This window comes from Balaenoptera ricei, chromosome 4 (assembly GCF_028023285.1).
Source record: "Balaenoptera ricei isolate mBalRic1 chromosome 4, mBalRic1.hap2, whole genome shotgun sequence".
NCBI classification, from domain to species: domain Eukaryota; kingdom Metazoa; phylum Chordata; class Mammalia; order Artiodactyla; family Balaenopteridae; genus Balaenoptera; species Balaenoptera ricei.
In genome coordinates, this window is record NC_082642.1 from 115,720,906 (window position 1) to 115,735,606 (window position 14,701).

General features: G+C 44.9%; 1 protein-coding gene across 9 annotated transcripts in view; it reads left to right on the forward strand.

The window, feature by feature from the left end:
- The first annotated feature begins 1,999 nt into the window (after positions 1-1,999).
- Positions 2,000-14,701, forward strand: part of RIOX2 (ribosomal oxygenase 2) — a 40,120-nt gene continuing 27,418 nt past the window's right edge. The window contains exons 1-4 of one of the 9 annotated variants that reach the window (XM_059921324.1): positions 2,000-2,053; positions 7,272-7,740; positions 12,452-12,625; positions 14,087-14,215. In XM_059921324.1, coding sequence (XP_059777307.1) covers positions 7,309-7,740; positions 12,452-12,625; positions 14,087-14,215 — 735 coding nt within the window. In that variant the 5' untranslated portion in view covers positions 2,000-2,053; positions 7,272-7,308. Of the gene's footprint in view, positions 2,054-2,167; positions 2,393-7,271; positions 7,741-12,451; positions 12,626-14,086; positions 14,216-14,701 lie in introns of those variants that run through there. The other 8 variants (XM_059921326.1, XM_059921327.1, XM_059921329.1 and 5 more) reach the window with 8 other exon arrangements.

Here is a 14,701-nt window from a genome sequence, read left to right on the forward strand (position 1 = left end):
CCAGACTGACTAGATTAAAATCTTGGTTCTACCTCTTATTACTCTGTGACCTTTTTTTTTTTTTTTTTAAACATCTTTATTGGAGTATAATTACTTTACAGTGTTGTTAATTTCTGCTGTATAACAAAGTGAATCAGCTATATGCATATATATATGTATATATATATACATATCCCTCTTGCATATCCCTCCCACCCTCCCTATCCCACCCCTCTAGGTGGTTGCAAAGCACCCAGCTGATCTCCCTGTGCTATGCAGCTGCTTCCCACTAGCTATCTATTTTACATTTGGTAGTGTATATAAGTCAATGCTATATAAGTCAATGCTACTCTCTCACTTCGTCCCAGCTTACCCTTCCCCCTCCCCATGTCCTCAAGTCCATTCTCTACGTCTGTGTCTTTATTCCTGTCTTGTCCCTAGGTTCATCAGAACCTTTTTTTTTTTTTTTTTTAGATTCCATATATATGTGTTAGCGTACAGTATTTGTTTTTCTCTTTCTGACTTACTTCACTCTGACAGACTCTAGGTCCATCAACCTCACTACAAATAACTCAATTTCGTTTCTTTTTTATGGCTGAGTAATATTCCATTGTATATATGTGCCACATCTTCTTTATCCATTCACCTGTCAATGGACACTTAGGTTGCTTCCATGTCCTGGCTATTGTAAATAGAGCTGCAATGAACACTGTGGTATGTGACTCTTTTTGAATTATGGTTTTCTCAGGGTTTATGTCCAGTAGTGGGATTGCTGGGTCATACAGTAGTTCTATTTTTAGTTTTTTAAGGAACCTCCATACTGTTCTCCATAGTGGCTGTATCAATTTACATTCCCATCAACAGTGCAAGAGGGTTCCCTTTTCTCCACACCCTCTCCAGCATTTATTGTTTGTAGATTTTTTGATGATGGCCATTCTGACCGGTGTACTCTGTGACCTTTGACTAATAACTTAGTCTCTTGGTGCCTCATTTTCCTCACATGCAAAATGAGGATAACTGTAGCATCCTTCTCATAGATTTTTGTATGGATTAGTAAGTTTGAGTACAAATTTTAAAAACTGCCTGGAAAACGGTAGGTGCTCAACAAAAGTATTATGATTGTCTCTTGTTTTTGGGCATTAACTGAAATTTCAAGTGAAAATCCCATTAGGTATACTCCTATACAAATTATTTCATCACAGTTTATGCATTCATTTTTAGAAATATTCGTTACTGGCTGCGATTATTGTTAGTTTGGACAAGTGTTGGGTAAGGGTAAACTTTGTTCCCATTTGTTCATGTGTCCCTTGATCATCAGAAAGAGCTTCTGGTTTCAATCATCTTAACAGAATGAAATAAGGACTTTCTTTGTGACCCCTTTGCCTGTCTACAGAGCTATGAAACGCACAGGCCAGAGCAGAGGTGAGCAATTGATCCCCTGACAACTCCTTGTAGCCTCCCCACCCAAAAGTCCTGATAATGAGTCAAAAGGAGAGAGTGTTAGGCCGAAATTACTCAAATAATTACTTTTGTTCTTTTCTTCTACAGCCACACTCGCAAGAATTTCCAGCATCCTTTTAAATCAGGATTAATTCTCTCTCCGGGAGCAACACGATATTAATTATAGTTGACTTAGTACAAAGCAGCACAGTGTAGCAGAGAGCCCCAAAGGGCAGCGATGGAGAACCTGGACCGCTAGCTCCCTAAACCTGGGCAGCTCACTTACCCCATCCGGGCCTCAGTTTCTCCATTCATTAAAGGAACAGGGGGGTACTAGAGTACGTACCCAAATCCTGAGTCTCATCCCGCCCCAATTCAAGAAAAACCCTCATTTTATTTCATTTAGCACCAGAGAAAAAAATGTGCGGGCTTTAACTCCCAACATAACCCTGCATCCGGGAGCTAGAAGCAACCCACCTCCCACCCGCTGCGGGCCGGCTGGCGGGCGTGGAGACGGGCGCCCAGCAGGAGGGGCCGCCGGAGCGTGCGCACGTCGCGCAGCGCTGCGCCGCCCCGCCCCGAACCCACGCCGCCGCCCGCTTGGCTCGCGGCCGCGCGCAACAGGCAGAGCCCGGTGAGTGGAGTGGTCCAGGCCCTCCGTCCCCGCCACTGCTATGTGGGGTGGTGCTCAACTTCCGGGCGCCCAGGCGCGAGTGTGGGTGGAGCAAGGTCGGGGTTGCGGGGGACCGCAGGGCTCGGGGCGGGAGCTTCGGTGCTGCCGGGCCCCGGCCGGCGGACGCTGTTGGTTTCGGGACGAGGGACGCGCGCCGACGCGCTCGACGATTCCGGGCACGGGAATAGTGGGCACGCTGGGTCTGGTGCCGCCCAGGGTCGCGGATGGCCAGGGCACCAAGAGTAACCACGTGCTCGGCCGGTGGTCTTGAGACGGGACGAGCACACGTAAAGTTTGGAGGTTTGCAGGGAGGGTGATGCAGGCCTTGGCCCCGCGCGGCGGGCTGTCTGGGAGCGCCACGTGGGCTGTCCTCCCGGGCGGCCGGGCGGGCCTAGGAGACCGGCTTTACAGCAGGGAAACCTGAAGTGCGGGCGGGAGAGCTGCGTCTTTCTCGCCCCACCGTAACTTTAAAACGACAGCCTACCCTCCCTTTCTTTCATTTGTCACCGAATATTTGTAGAACGGCTGCTCGACTGTAGGGTCGTCCATCAGGTTAATAAGACCAGGTTGTTCACTGTGTTTTCAGGAAGTATTGGCCTGGGAATCGCAGGCTCTGATTACTCCAATAATCAGCTGTAAATTCGGCACCGGGCCTTTGATTTCACTGGGCTCATCTTTAAGTGGAAAAGCCTGATTTATCCAGCTTCTAACACCATCGCTTGGATAGTTTTGCCTCTCTGCCCTCATCCTTTGTAACCTCAGGGTTACTAAAATACATTAATGAGGTTCAATCCATTATTTCTAAAATAGAATTAAAAAGATAAGTGCCGATCACAGCTTTAGGTCAACAGGAGAACCACTTTTCCCTCTCTGAACTGATAAACATCAATGCAGGCCCAAAGGAAATGTTCTAAGTCAGCCTAGGCAACCTTGTTACAGGCAATATATCGTTTCTGTCAGTTTGTGTGTGTTTAACTGAGCTGAGTTTGCCTATGATCCTCCTCTACAGTTAGTGGATCTAAAATTCTCCTGCGGAGAACTGTTACTTTTCTTTTTTAACTTTTTTAAAACTCTGTTACTGCAGATTTCTGGGCTCAGCTACCAGAAGTGCTAGTCCAGTAGGTTTGATATGGGGCCCAGAAATTTGCATACTAACAAGCTTTCCTGGTGATTTGACTACACTTTGTAAAACACAGCTCTGGAGATTATAAAGACACACCTCCCTCTCCTGGTTGGTAATGACCTCTGATGGCTAAGGTGCCTTTCAACTCTGACCTTACTGTTGAATACTCAAGCTACAGCTGCCATCAGAAGAATAATCCCCACTGAACAAACCATCTGTTTTCCCCTAACTCTGTTTTGTGTAAGGCTTTTGAGATTTTTTTTCTCTAAAATTGTATACAAAAGATGAAAAAGGGAAAAAAAATTAAGCAAATGTTTATTGAGGACCTCCTATGTGCCCTGCTCTGTGCTAGGCTCTGAAAATGTGCAGATAGTTGTCCTGTGTTAAGACTTCTGGTCAGTGAATATTACCATAGAAAAGAAAGTTAGGACGCTTAAAAATATAAAGGCTTTGTTTGTATTTGTTGCCTGTAGAATGGGTATCACTGTTGATTTTCTTGTGGAGTTTAATCCTTCAAAGTTGTTTAGATTAGTTGCTGGTTTTCATCTGTGGGCAGTTAGTAAAATATGAACCTTGAATCTTTTAACTTAATCTTTTTACCTTTTAACGCTATGGTCAACTTAAGTTGGAAACAATTGCTTTTTAAAGGCTTGCTTTTTTTCCCCCCTGTAACTTATAAAAATACTTACTCTAACTGCTGTTTGGGTGGTCTGTGAGATTCAGAGGCAGGCTTGTGTTTTTTCCAGATAAAGCATTCTCTTGTTTAGTTCCTATAAAAATCAGGCTGTACTTTTCCAGATAAAGCATTCTCTTGTTTAGTTCCTATATTTCTTACATTACAAAACACACTTTTTTTTTTTTTTTTTTTTTTTTTTTACTTTTTATGTTTCTGAAATTGTGATGCAGCTTACTATTTTGTAAGTTTAATGTGGTGTAGTATGTCATCTGTTCTCCTCTCAACCTCCCAAAAGCTGTTAAAAAGAATGGTTGTCTTACAGTATGGGTAGTGTGAGAATCAGAGAAATAGTATGTTTGCCTAATAACCTCTAAGCTGGGTTCCAATTAACTGAGCCTCAAATCATTTCAAAATGAACACATAGAAACAATAAATGATGTAACTTTTGGCAGTAAAAGTCGTGAAATTCATAGTCTAACAAAAGCATTTGTTATGCACTGTTATTTATTTTGTTACTGATTGTAGATGGGAAATATGCTTCAAGTGATTTTATTTTTGGCTTAAGTATTTTGCACACTTTGTTTCACCACACTTCCTGGTGAATATGCTTATACTGTATTCATATACTGTGCTTGAGGAAAACAAGCCTTTTGTTTGCATCTTCCTGCTGCTCACATCCCTTAAATAAATTTTAAACTGACCAATTGTGAGGGATAAGAAATGTGTAGCTGAATATGAAATTACGTTTTCATTGATGAACACCTTTAATGATACAAACCTTCTGAGGCAACCTAACAGTTTTTAACAATTAAATGTGAGCAGTGTATCCCGGGTCCCCAACACCATCCCCAGGGTTAGTGATTTGCTAGGACTCACAGCTGATTTATTACAGCAGATGGAGACCAAGTGCTTCATTGCTGCAGCAGCTAGTTGTGACAACATGTGTGAAATGCTGCCAACCAGGGAAGCTCATTAGACACTCAATGCCCAGGGTTTTTATTGGGGGCTCATCATGTAGGACCTTCTGCCTGGCATGTATCAAAATTCCAGACACCCAGAAGGAATGCAGGTGTTCAGTATAACCTGCATTGTTTGTCCAAACCTCTTAGACACAGTGAGTCCCTCTTTTCAGTTAATGGTGGTGGGAACACATCTGAAATCTTAGTTCCCAGACCTGACATGCACCACATGCTGACCTTTCAAAGGATAGCAGGTAGCTCCTTTCTGCACAAGCAGTGCTGTCTACTGAATCTTTTCGTATCTCTTGTATTTCTACATCACTTCTGGGCTCCAAGTACTAGCAGTACTTTGTCTCACTGAAGCTTTGATTCTTCAGTTGAGAAAGCACGCTGGTCTGTTTAACTTAAAAGGAATAAGAAACATTTTCAGAAAATGTGTCTCACTGATAATATATCCTAAGACATTAAAGTTTTTTTTTTCCAAAGTTTAAGAAAAAAGCTTAAGCCCTTACCCCTTCAACGCAAGCTTTTAGTATCAGTTTGTGTTAGTTTCCTACCATGGTCCTGTGTTTCCTGCCAAAAGCACTGGACCTTTTGAAGGAACTGAGCTATTTGTGGGTACAATATTTAGAAGCTAAAATGAAGCCACTAGAGAGTTTTAAACAGCGCCCCCTTATCCACGGCTGACAACGTCCCAAGACACCCAGTGGATGCCTGAAACCGTGGATGGTACTGAAGTCTGTATACACGGTGCTTTTTCCCTATTCACAAATAGCTATAACAAAGTTTAATTTATAAATTAGGCACAGTAAGAGAATATCCGAATTGCCAGCCATCATTACTCTTGCACTTTGGGGCCATCATTATCAAGTAAAATAAGGGTCACTGGAACACAAGCTTTGTGATACTAGGACAGTCAATCTGATCACCAAGACGGCCACTAAGTGACTAATGGGCTGGGTACACTAGACAGAGGGATTAATTCTAAATTTATTTTCTAGGTTTATTCTGAATTTATCAGTTATAAATTTGTAAGTTAGTTGTTGCAATGTGTAACACATTGTTCAGGTGCCTACTTCCCAGGCCAGACCATTAATTCTACTCACTCCATAGTGTAGCTGAAATACAGCTTAGTTATAATGACAAAAGAGCAGAAAACTGTGTGCTTGCAATTCTGATAGCCCAACAAAATAGAAGAGCATAACATTTGTAAATAAGTTATTGGTCTCTGGGAAAAATTGGTTTTTATAAGCACAGTGGTTCTTAACCTTTTTTGGGGATGGGGACTCTTTTAAAAATCTGGTAAAAGCAATGGACCTACCCCCTTTCCCAGAAAAAAAATTTACTTTAAAATAGCATTTTGCAGTTTCAGGAAATTCATATAATTTAAGTTCATACATTCTTGAACTGCAGATGCAGGAGGACACCTGCATTGTAAACGTGAGGACAGTTGTGGTTTGAGGCAGTTCTGAGAGACCTTTGGCAATACTCAGGGGAGTCGATTCTCTTGCTACTCGAGTGTGGTCTGTGGCCCAGCAGTAGCGTCACTACCTGTGGGCTTGTTAGACATGCAGAATCTCAAGTCCCACCTGAGCCCTAGGCGGCCAGGGGATGTGTGTGCACGTGAAGGCTGGAGGGAGGAGAGCTTTGTTAGAAGTTAATGACGTTGCCATTTTATTATGTCTTATTTTAGTTAAAAAGGTAGAGCTTTTAAAAGCCTTGAGATATAACAATCTTTACCCTTCACTTTCAGCCCCCAATTAGTTTTCTGCTTTATTTTTATTTTTCTGGTAAAGTGGCAATTTTTAGGAATAAGCTGAGGTTTGGAAGTGAGGCAATTCAGGTGCTTAAGGACCTGGGAGCAGGCAGCTTCTTGCCCCAGCCATCAGGTGGCACCTCTGGCCCAGGTGGCCTCCAGGACAGCAGCTGGGGGTAGTGCTTTGGTGGGGAACACCTGGCCGTGGGCAGCTCTTGGTGGTTCTTGAGTCAAGTATTTATAACTCAGAGTGCTTCTAATTCGATTTGGGATCTGGTGCTGAGTAAAGCCAACTTTAAGATTTCCACTTTGCTGTGTCAATGGCCACAGGCTAAAACTGTGACTAGGAACTGCTGAGATAGTTGAATCATTTAATTTGGGATAATTATACCTTCCAATAAGTAATGAATTCCATGACTTAGTGCTTGTGTACAAGAAAAACATGCCTTCCTTTCTGTGAATATGTGATCTGCATAGTGTTTGAGGCTGAATCATATCTTGGAAGAAATGGTGTTGGCTTCAGGCTGTATCTTATTCTGGTAGAAATGGCCTTGGCTTAGGAAGAGTTCGCACAAAGGCCTAATCGTCATGCAAGTTGTGTGTATGAGATCCTCTGACACCGGCACTGGGACGCCTAAACACGAGTGTTTTCTTCTGTTTGGCAGGTTTGTGTTTCCTCACTGCCTTGCCTTGAAGACAACGATGCCAAAGAAAGTGAAGCCTGCAGGGGATGGGAAGGAAGAGGGGCCTGTGCCCTGTAAGCAGGTGAAGGTGGAGGCAGCTGGTGGGCCTTCCCCTTTGAACCTTGACAGTCCCAGTGGCCTCTTTGAAAGTTTAATCTCGCCCATCAAGACAGAGACTTTTTTCAAGGAATTCTGGGAGCAGAAGCCCCTTCTTATCCAGAGAGACGACCCTGTGCTGGCCACATACTACCGGTCCCTGTTCAGGCTCTCAGATCTGAAGAGTCTGTGCAGCCGGGGTATGTACTATGGAAGAGACGTAAATGTCTGCCGTTGTGTCAATGGGAAGAAGAAGGTTTTAAATAAAGATGGCAAAGTGCACTTTCTTCAGCTGAGAAAAGATTTTGATCAGAAAAGGGCAACAATTCAGTTTCACCAACCTCAGAGATTTAAGGTAACAGGTTCTCCCCAGTGCAGAATCCTGGTGTGTATTAAAGTGCTAACATTTGGCCACAGATCAGCTCAGGGGTAAATCTGTTTTGATGATGATTAGGCTGCTGCCAGTTTGAGAAGAGGTAGCACCTGTTTGGTCTTCAAATGCATTACAACTTCAGTGACTTTATGTTCCCTTTTGGCTAAACTGTTAGAATCCGCAACAACTCAGGCTGGACATGGTGAGGTGTCATTGAGCTGCAAAAACTAAATTATACTTCAGGTTTATAAAGTTTGTTAAAGTGACGTTACACCTCCAGGAGCGTTTCTGTGGGCTGGTTTATGTTTTGACACATGGTAGACATTTCTGTTTGGCTTGTCCCTTCACTGTAACTTAAGGCACGATAGTGTCAAGGTGATCATTTTTTTCTTGAAGTTTCCTCTACTGCCTACATCTACCTAAGCAGAGGCTTCTGAGCAGTGACCAGACCACATACCAGATGCACGTTTAAGAAAGAGACTTCACCCTTATTAACAGCAGCCCGTCTGGCACTGAGGGGCAGGGTCCTGGAACTGCTGCTGGGGGGCATTCGCAGGTGGAGGGTAGGTTGGATTTGCAAGTCGGGAAGACTGGCTAACCTTTTATTTATTCTGCATCAGTGGTTGACATTTGAGAAATAATTTGCCTCCTCTGTGCTCAGTTTCTTTGTTTATAAAATGTAGACTTAGGATGAGCTAATCTGCTCTTAGAGGCACGAGATCTTTACGTGACAGGTGGCCCAGAACAATTGAGGGCCCATTCCGAGTTTTAGATAAAGTTTATCCCCATTCAGAAATGCCCTTCTGTGACCCATGGCTGAATCAAAATGTCAGCTTGGGAGGAGGAGGAGGAGAGCAGCGCGTGCAGTTCCACACTGAGGGCGTGGCTTCTGGCTGTGTGATGGCTCCTAGGACTTTGTCATCAATTACCAGTAATGCTTCTCATGACTGAACTCGAGGTGCCCTGTTAGATCCATTAGGCCTCCCTCATCTGTTGAATGCCTTTCCCTTTCTTGTCTACAGGATCCTGAACCTATTTGTACTCTGGATAAAGTACAAGTACTCTTAGACTTTTCGGTACAAGTACTCATTCCAAAGGAGTGAGGCAATCATGAGCAGTTGAAATGTCCTTGGAATGCCAGCCTTTTGTCCCTAGCACCCAAAAGGAATTTATAAATCACTTGCAGACCAAGTCATGACGTGTATTCAGAAAATATGGACACCGAGGTACTTCCCTCTGAGCTTATCCTTGACTCTTTACTTAGCTAGAAGTAGCACTTTTTTTAAAAGAGTGGTTTTTAGACACCTAAGAACTGTGAATAGAAAAGATCACTGATGTTGATTACATGTAATTTGTTCTCAGACCAGCAGAAAGTTACTGTTTGGCATATGTGTGGTGTCCTCTGTGGCTGTCATTTTTGTGCTTTAGTATCATCTTGGGCTCTTCTCTGCTCGTCTGCTTAAGTGCTGCATGTTCCTCTTCCCCAATTTCAAGTGGCCAAGACTGTGTTTCCTTTGCCCTGTTGACTCAGCTCTCTAGCCATGTTTATTAAAGCAGGAAGGATGAGCTTTCCCATCTCAACTCAGCCCCCAGGCTAGACTAGGATGCATCCTGTTTTGCTTTGTTTTTTCCACCACCAGGACTTGAGAAGTCTGTAAGCCTCAGGAGCTCACCCTCTTAAACTAGAAGCTGGGTTCCAAGTATTATGACCAGATTTAGTGTTGTGTGTGTGTGTGTTTACTAACGGATATGTCGATATCAGGATAGAGAAAGTGTAGAGGCAGTTCCTCATTGGCCAGATTGAGAGACTATCAGAGTGAACAGTCAGCCCTTTCTTTATCAGGTCACACAGTGTGCACAGTTTATTATTCTAGTTTGTCTGGAAATGAGTAAAGAGGTAACCAGAGAGTGGTGGGTTGTTCCCCATCCGCTTTGGGTAATCCGTGTATCAAGAGTCCAGATGAGTTTACCAGATATTTACATGTGTTCACTTTTGAACCCTCCAACAGACATTTGAAATAATCGGGGCAATCACTGTGGTCTCCATTTTACGTGGAAAAAACGAGTTCACAGATGTGGCTTTTCCATAGCTACTAAGTAAGGACTTCTGATTCCAAAATTAAAGCATTTTCCTAACCATATATCTAAAGAAATTAATTGAAATGTAGTAGGGCTTTTGGCATGTTTGCTTTCACCTTTAGGTGTGAGTGTGGGCTTCTGGTCTTAGCTGTTGTGTTCAGCTGAGTCTGCAGGTAGGTCAGTGGAGAGAGGAGGAGGCTCCCCTTTCCCTTTCCCATTGTTCTGGGGTCCTCCTTGGCATCTCCACACATAGTTGGGAGTCATGAGTCAAAGGAGACAGATTTCAGGAGCCTTGTTTGTGCCAAAGTCAGCGCTGGTGAAGCCATAACAGTTGTACGCTGCTTTGCAATGTAAATAAGCTTTGATATAAATATGTTGTTTCCCACAGTCTTAGGGTGGGAGTCTTCCTTTGCAAATAAAGAAGCTGACTTGTACCTACAACTTGGACTGTGGTGATTTGACTCCAGATCCCTTTCTACTGGGCCACACTGGGCAGACTGAGACGCTAAAGGTTCTATTTCCAGGAGAGATAGAAAAATTGTACAAATGATGGGGTTTTCAGTAACTTTTTTTTTTTTTTTGGCTGCGTTGGGTCTTCGTTGCTGCGCGTGGGCTTTCTCTAGTTGCGGCGAGCGGGGGCTACTCTTCGTTGTGGTGCGCAGGCTTCTCATCGCGGTGGCTTCTCTTATTGTGGAGCACTGGCTCTAGGCGCATGGGCTTCAGTAGTTGTGGCTTGTGGGCTCTAGAGCGCAGGCTCAGTAGTTATGGCACATGGGCTTAGTTGCTCTGTGGCATGTGGGATCTTCCCGGACCAGGGCTCGAACCTGTGTCCCCTGCATTGGCAGGCGGATTCTTAACCACTGCGCCACCAGGGACTTTTAAGAAGAAAAGAGACATGTACTCCTTAATTACAGACCCAGAAGCTTGAGTTGGGGGCCATAAAGTCACCCATATGGTCCTGAGACACCTCTCAGGCCATCAGAGACAGAGAGAAAGAGCGAGAGAGAAACTGGTTCCAGTTACTGTATAAATGTAATTATAGGGCCAGGTCCTGCTGGCCCCTCCCAGGTATAAATGAGGCAGCTTGGGAGATCTGTTAACTCTCTGGAGCTATTCAGATGCCATAAAATCATTCTTCCTGTGTTGCCTGAGATGTGTAAGTAGAGAAGCTCAGCGGTCTATACTGAAGATGTCGCCGAAAGCTTTTTTCATGCTGACCCAATTCTTTCCCACTTGGCATTTTTAATACTGTAGTTTTTTTTGTTTTTTGGTTTTTTTTCAGTCCAGTGGTAGGATTGACTCCCAGGCTGTGGTCACTGGTCTACTCAGCAAATACTTTAAATGTTTCAATGTCTTGTGTGTGGCAGGCACTGTACATGCATGCGCTTGAAGGGGCTCTGCAGTGTTCTTTGTAGGTGACTTCTTTAAGGTAGTTCCTTAGAGGGGCGATATAGAGCCATGGTTGAAGGTGTGGGCTCCGGAGCCAGGCTGCATGGATTTGAATCCTGGCTGCATCATTCATTGGCTGTGTGTTCTCGTGCCCGTTTCCTCATCGGCAAACTGAAGATATTGATAGGACCCACCCTGTGAGACAGGGTGGCTGGGAGGGTTGTACAACTGAAGTAGGTAAAGCACTTGGAAACAGTGCCTGGCACATAGGAAGTGCCGATACCTACGTGGCCTGACCACTGCCTCTCCTCTCTCACCTGCCTTGGGACAGTCAGGTTTCTTCCGTGCAGGGATGTGCGGCTCCTCTCCAGGCCCCTCAGTCCGACTTAGGCCCTGAAGAGCTGATCAGGGACTGGAGAGAGGGAGCATTCCTCGACCCTGTTACCCCTTCGCTGTCTGTACCCCCTTCCTAGGTTGTCATTTCTGCTCCCATTGCTCTAAGTACCCTTTTGTGCAGGCAGTTCCCAGATGTAACCGCTATAGCTCTTCGTCTCGCCAGAACTTCAGAGTTAGCCAGCCAGCACACGGGGGTCTTAGCAGCTCACACTTCACACTGCTAATGTACGGCTTTTCTTTTCTCCCCCCTGAAAGCTTGTTCTTTAGCAAATCTTTCCCATTCCAGTGGAACTGGGAGCTGACTAACTGCTTCAGTCAAAAACCCAAGAATGTTTCTCTGATTTATTCTCCCCACTCCCATACCCCTGCCATCAGCACGTCCTGTCAGTGCTGCTTCCTGAGCGCATCTCGACTTTTCTACTTCTCTCTCCCTCGCCCACCACCCTGGTCACTCCCAGCCCACGCTGCTGCCTTCGTAGCTTCCCCACAGCTCTCTCTTGCCTTTCTACGATCAGTTCCCCACACCGCAGCCTGAGTGAGCTTTTATAAGTGTGCATTGGATCCTGTCCTTGTCCTGCTTAAGATCCTGTGACTCCCTGTTGCCTGCCTCTCCAGTCTCGTCTGCCGCTGCCTCTTTGCGCTGTTCTGCACGAGGACGCAAGGGTCCTGAGGACAGAGGTGCTGGCTTGGGCACCGTTGAATTCCAGGTGTCTGGAACATAATAGCTGTGCGATAAAGACTTGCTGAGCGCGTAAGAACATATTCCTTGTTTCTAATGTATTTTTCACCTCTTTCCCCTCCATCTTTTTTTTTTTTTTTTTTTTTAAAGGATGAGCTTTGGAGGATCCAGGAGAAGCTGGAGTGCTACTTTGGCTCGTTGGTTGGCTCGAATGTGTACATAACCCCTGCGGGTTCTCAGGGCCTGCCGCCCCATTATGATGACGTAGAGGTGAGGGGGGAGGAAACTGCTCGGCTCCGGGAGGACGAGTTGCTGCCAGCCCGGGTTAGTGGGTTGTCAGGGTTCATTTCAGCTCTTGGGCCGGGTCTCTGCCCACTCTTCCTGTGCGGGCTCTGCAGAGCTTGACCTCCCTCACCGGGATGTTGGGCAAAATTAATCCCATCAAACTGGTTTCCTGCTCCTTCAGAAAGGGGAGATTGTTTATTTACTAATACAAAGAGCCATACATCCCTCCGAAATAGGTGTTTTTTTGAATTTTCTACAGAAAAGTGTGATTGGCTTTTTCTTTAATTTCATAATATATGGTCTTTAATAAGGTGAGGGCTTAAGTAATTCTCACATCTGCTTTCTTTTGTCCTTTTTCTGTAGCTACCAAAAGTATATATTTTTTCCACTTGTGAAGATCTTGGGGCAGCTTGAATGAAGGTCATGGTTTCACTTAAGCACTTGGCGCCTTGACAAGTGTTGATTTCATTCTCATGTGGCTGCCAAAAAGAGTTAATTCTTTGGCTTAGGTATTTCATAGTTTTATTTTTGTACCAAGACAATGTGTGAACACAGAGTTATTAGTAAAAAACCTCTTTTTTTCCCCCTCCTTTGAGAGCAATTTGATATCAATACAGTTTCCAAAAAAATTTTTTAAAAAATATTTCTAATAGGGCTTCCCTGGTGGCACGGTGGTTAAGAATCCGCCTGCCAATGTAGGGGACAAGGGTTTGAGCCCTGGTCTGGGAAGATCCCACATGCCGCAGAGCAACTAAGCCCGTGTGCCACAACTACTGATCCTGCGCTCTAGAACCCGCGAGCCACAACTACTGAGCCCACGTGCCGCAACTACTGAGCCCACGTGCCGCAACTACTGAACCCCACGCACCTAGAGCCTGTGCTCCGCAACAAGAGAAGCCACTGCAATGAGAAGCCCACGCACCACAACAAAGAGTGGCCCCAGCTTGCTGCAACTAGAGAAAGCTCGCACGCAGCAGTGAAGACCCAACGCAGCCAAAAATAAATAAATAAAATAAATAAATTAAAAAATATATATTTCTAACAGAACTTTAAAATATCTTTGGTTGAATGAAGAATAAAAAAACCTGACATTTTCCTATGTGCCAAGGATTGTATTCAGGATTTTAGACACTCAGTAATATCTGAAGCTTGGCTTTTCCATCAGAGATTATGGGCTTTCAGCTGTCTGATGGAAGATTTAAAATAATGAGATAGCGGGATAGATATTGGGATATAAAGAACTCAGCGAGGCTTTCATGAAAGTGAAAAGAATGACTAGCCCTCCAGTGTCAGACTTCACGATTACCTGTTTTTAAAAGTGAATACCAGTAGTGGCAACTTTAAGTGTATAGTGAAATGTATCTGTGATCTTTTATTTTTATTTTTTATCTGAAATTTGTGATTCAGCTAAGCCCTGAGAGGGCTGACACTGTAGAAGCACTTTGCCTCATGAGTTGTCTGGAGGCTCTCTGACACTCCGGGGTCCTGTGCTTTCTGTAGGTTTTCATCCTGCAGCTGGAGGGAGAGAAACACTGGCGCCTGTACCACCCGACGGTGCCCCTGGCGCGGGAGTACAGCTTGGAGGCTGAGGACAGGATCGGGAGGCCAGCACACGAGTTCACATTGAAGGTACGGGCCTGCTTTTGTGGGTGCCTGTCCTGAGACACGTTTGGTTTGAGGTTTGTGTAATGGTCCCCGGCAAATGTACCCAAGAGGCTGGGGGCAAGTGGCTCTCATTCCAGCTAGCCAGCATGGCGGGGGGGGGGGGGGGCGCTTCTTAAAGGACACTTGGTAGTTTGTAGCTGCGGAAGTGAGCTGAGGAAATGTTAAGTTCATTTTCCAAATCACCTGTCTCCAAATATAATCCAAGTGCAACAGGAATGAATTATGAATTCGGTAACCACTGACTTCTCTAGAGCAAAAGTGGAAGGCATGGCCAGTGGTCACCGCTGGGTCGTAGGCTGCTTGAGCAGAGCACGGCCAGGGACCCCTTAGTTTTTTTTGTTGGTAAAATTCCAGTCTGACCCCTTTTCCTCCTGATTGTGCGGTGGACTCTCTGCGCCCCCTTCCCCCTGCACATAGTCCCCGGAAGATGAGTCATCACGAAAGCCCTCG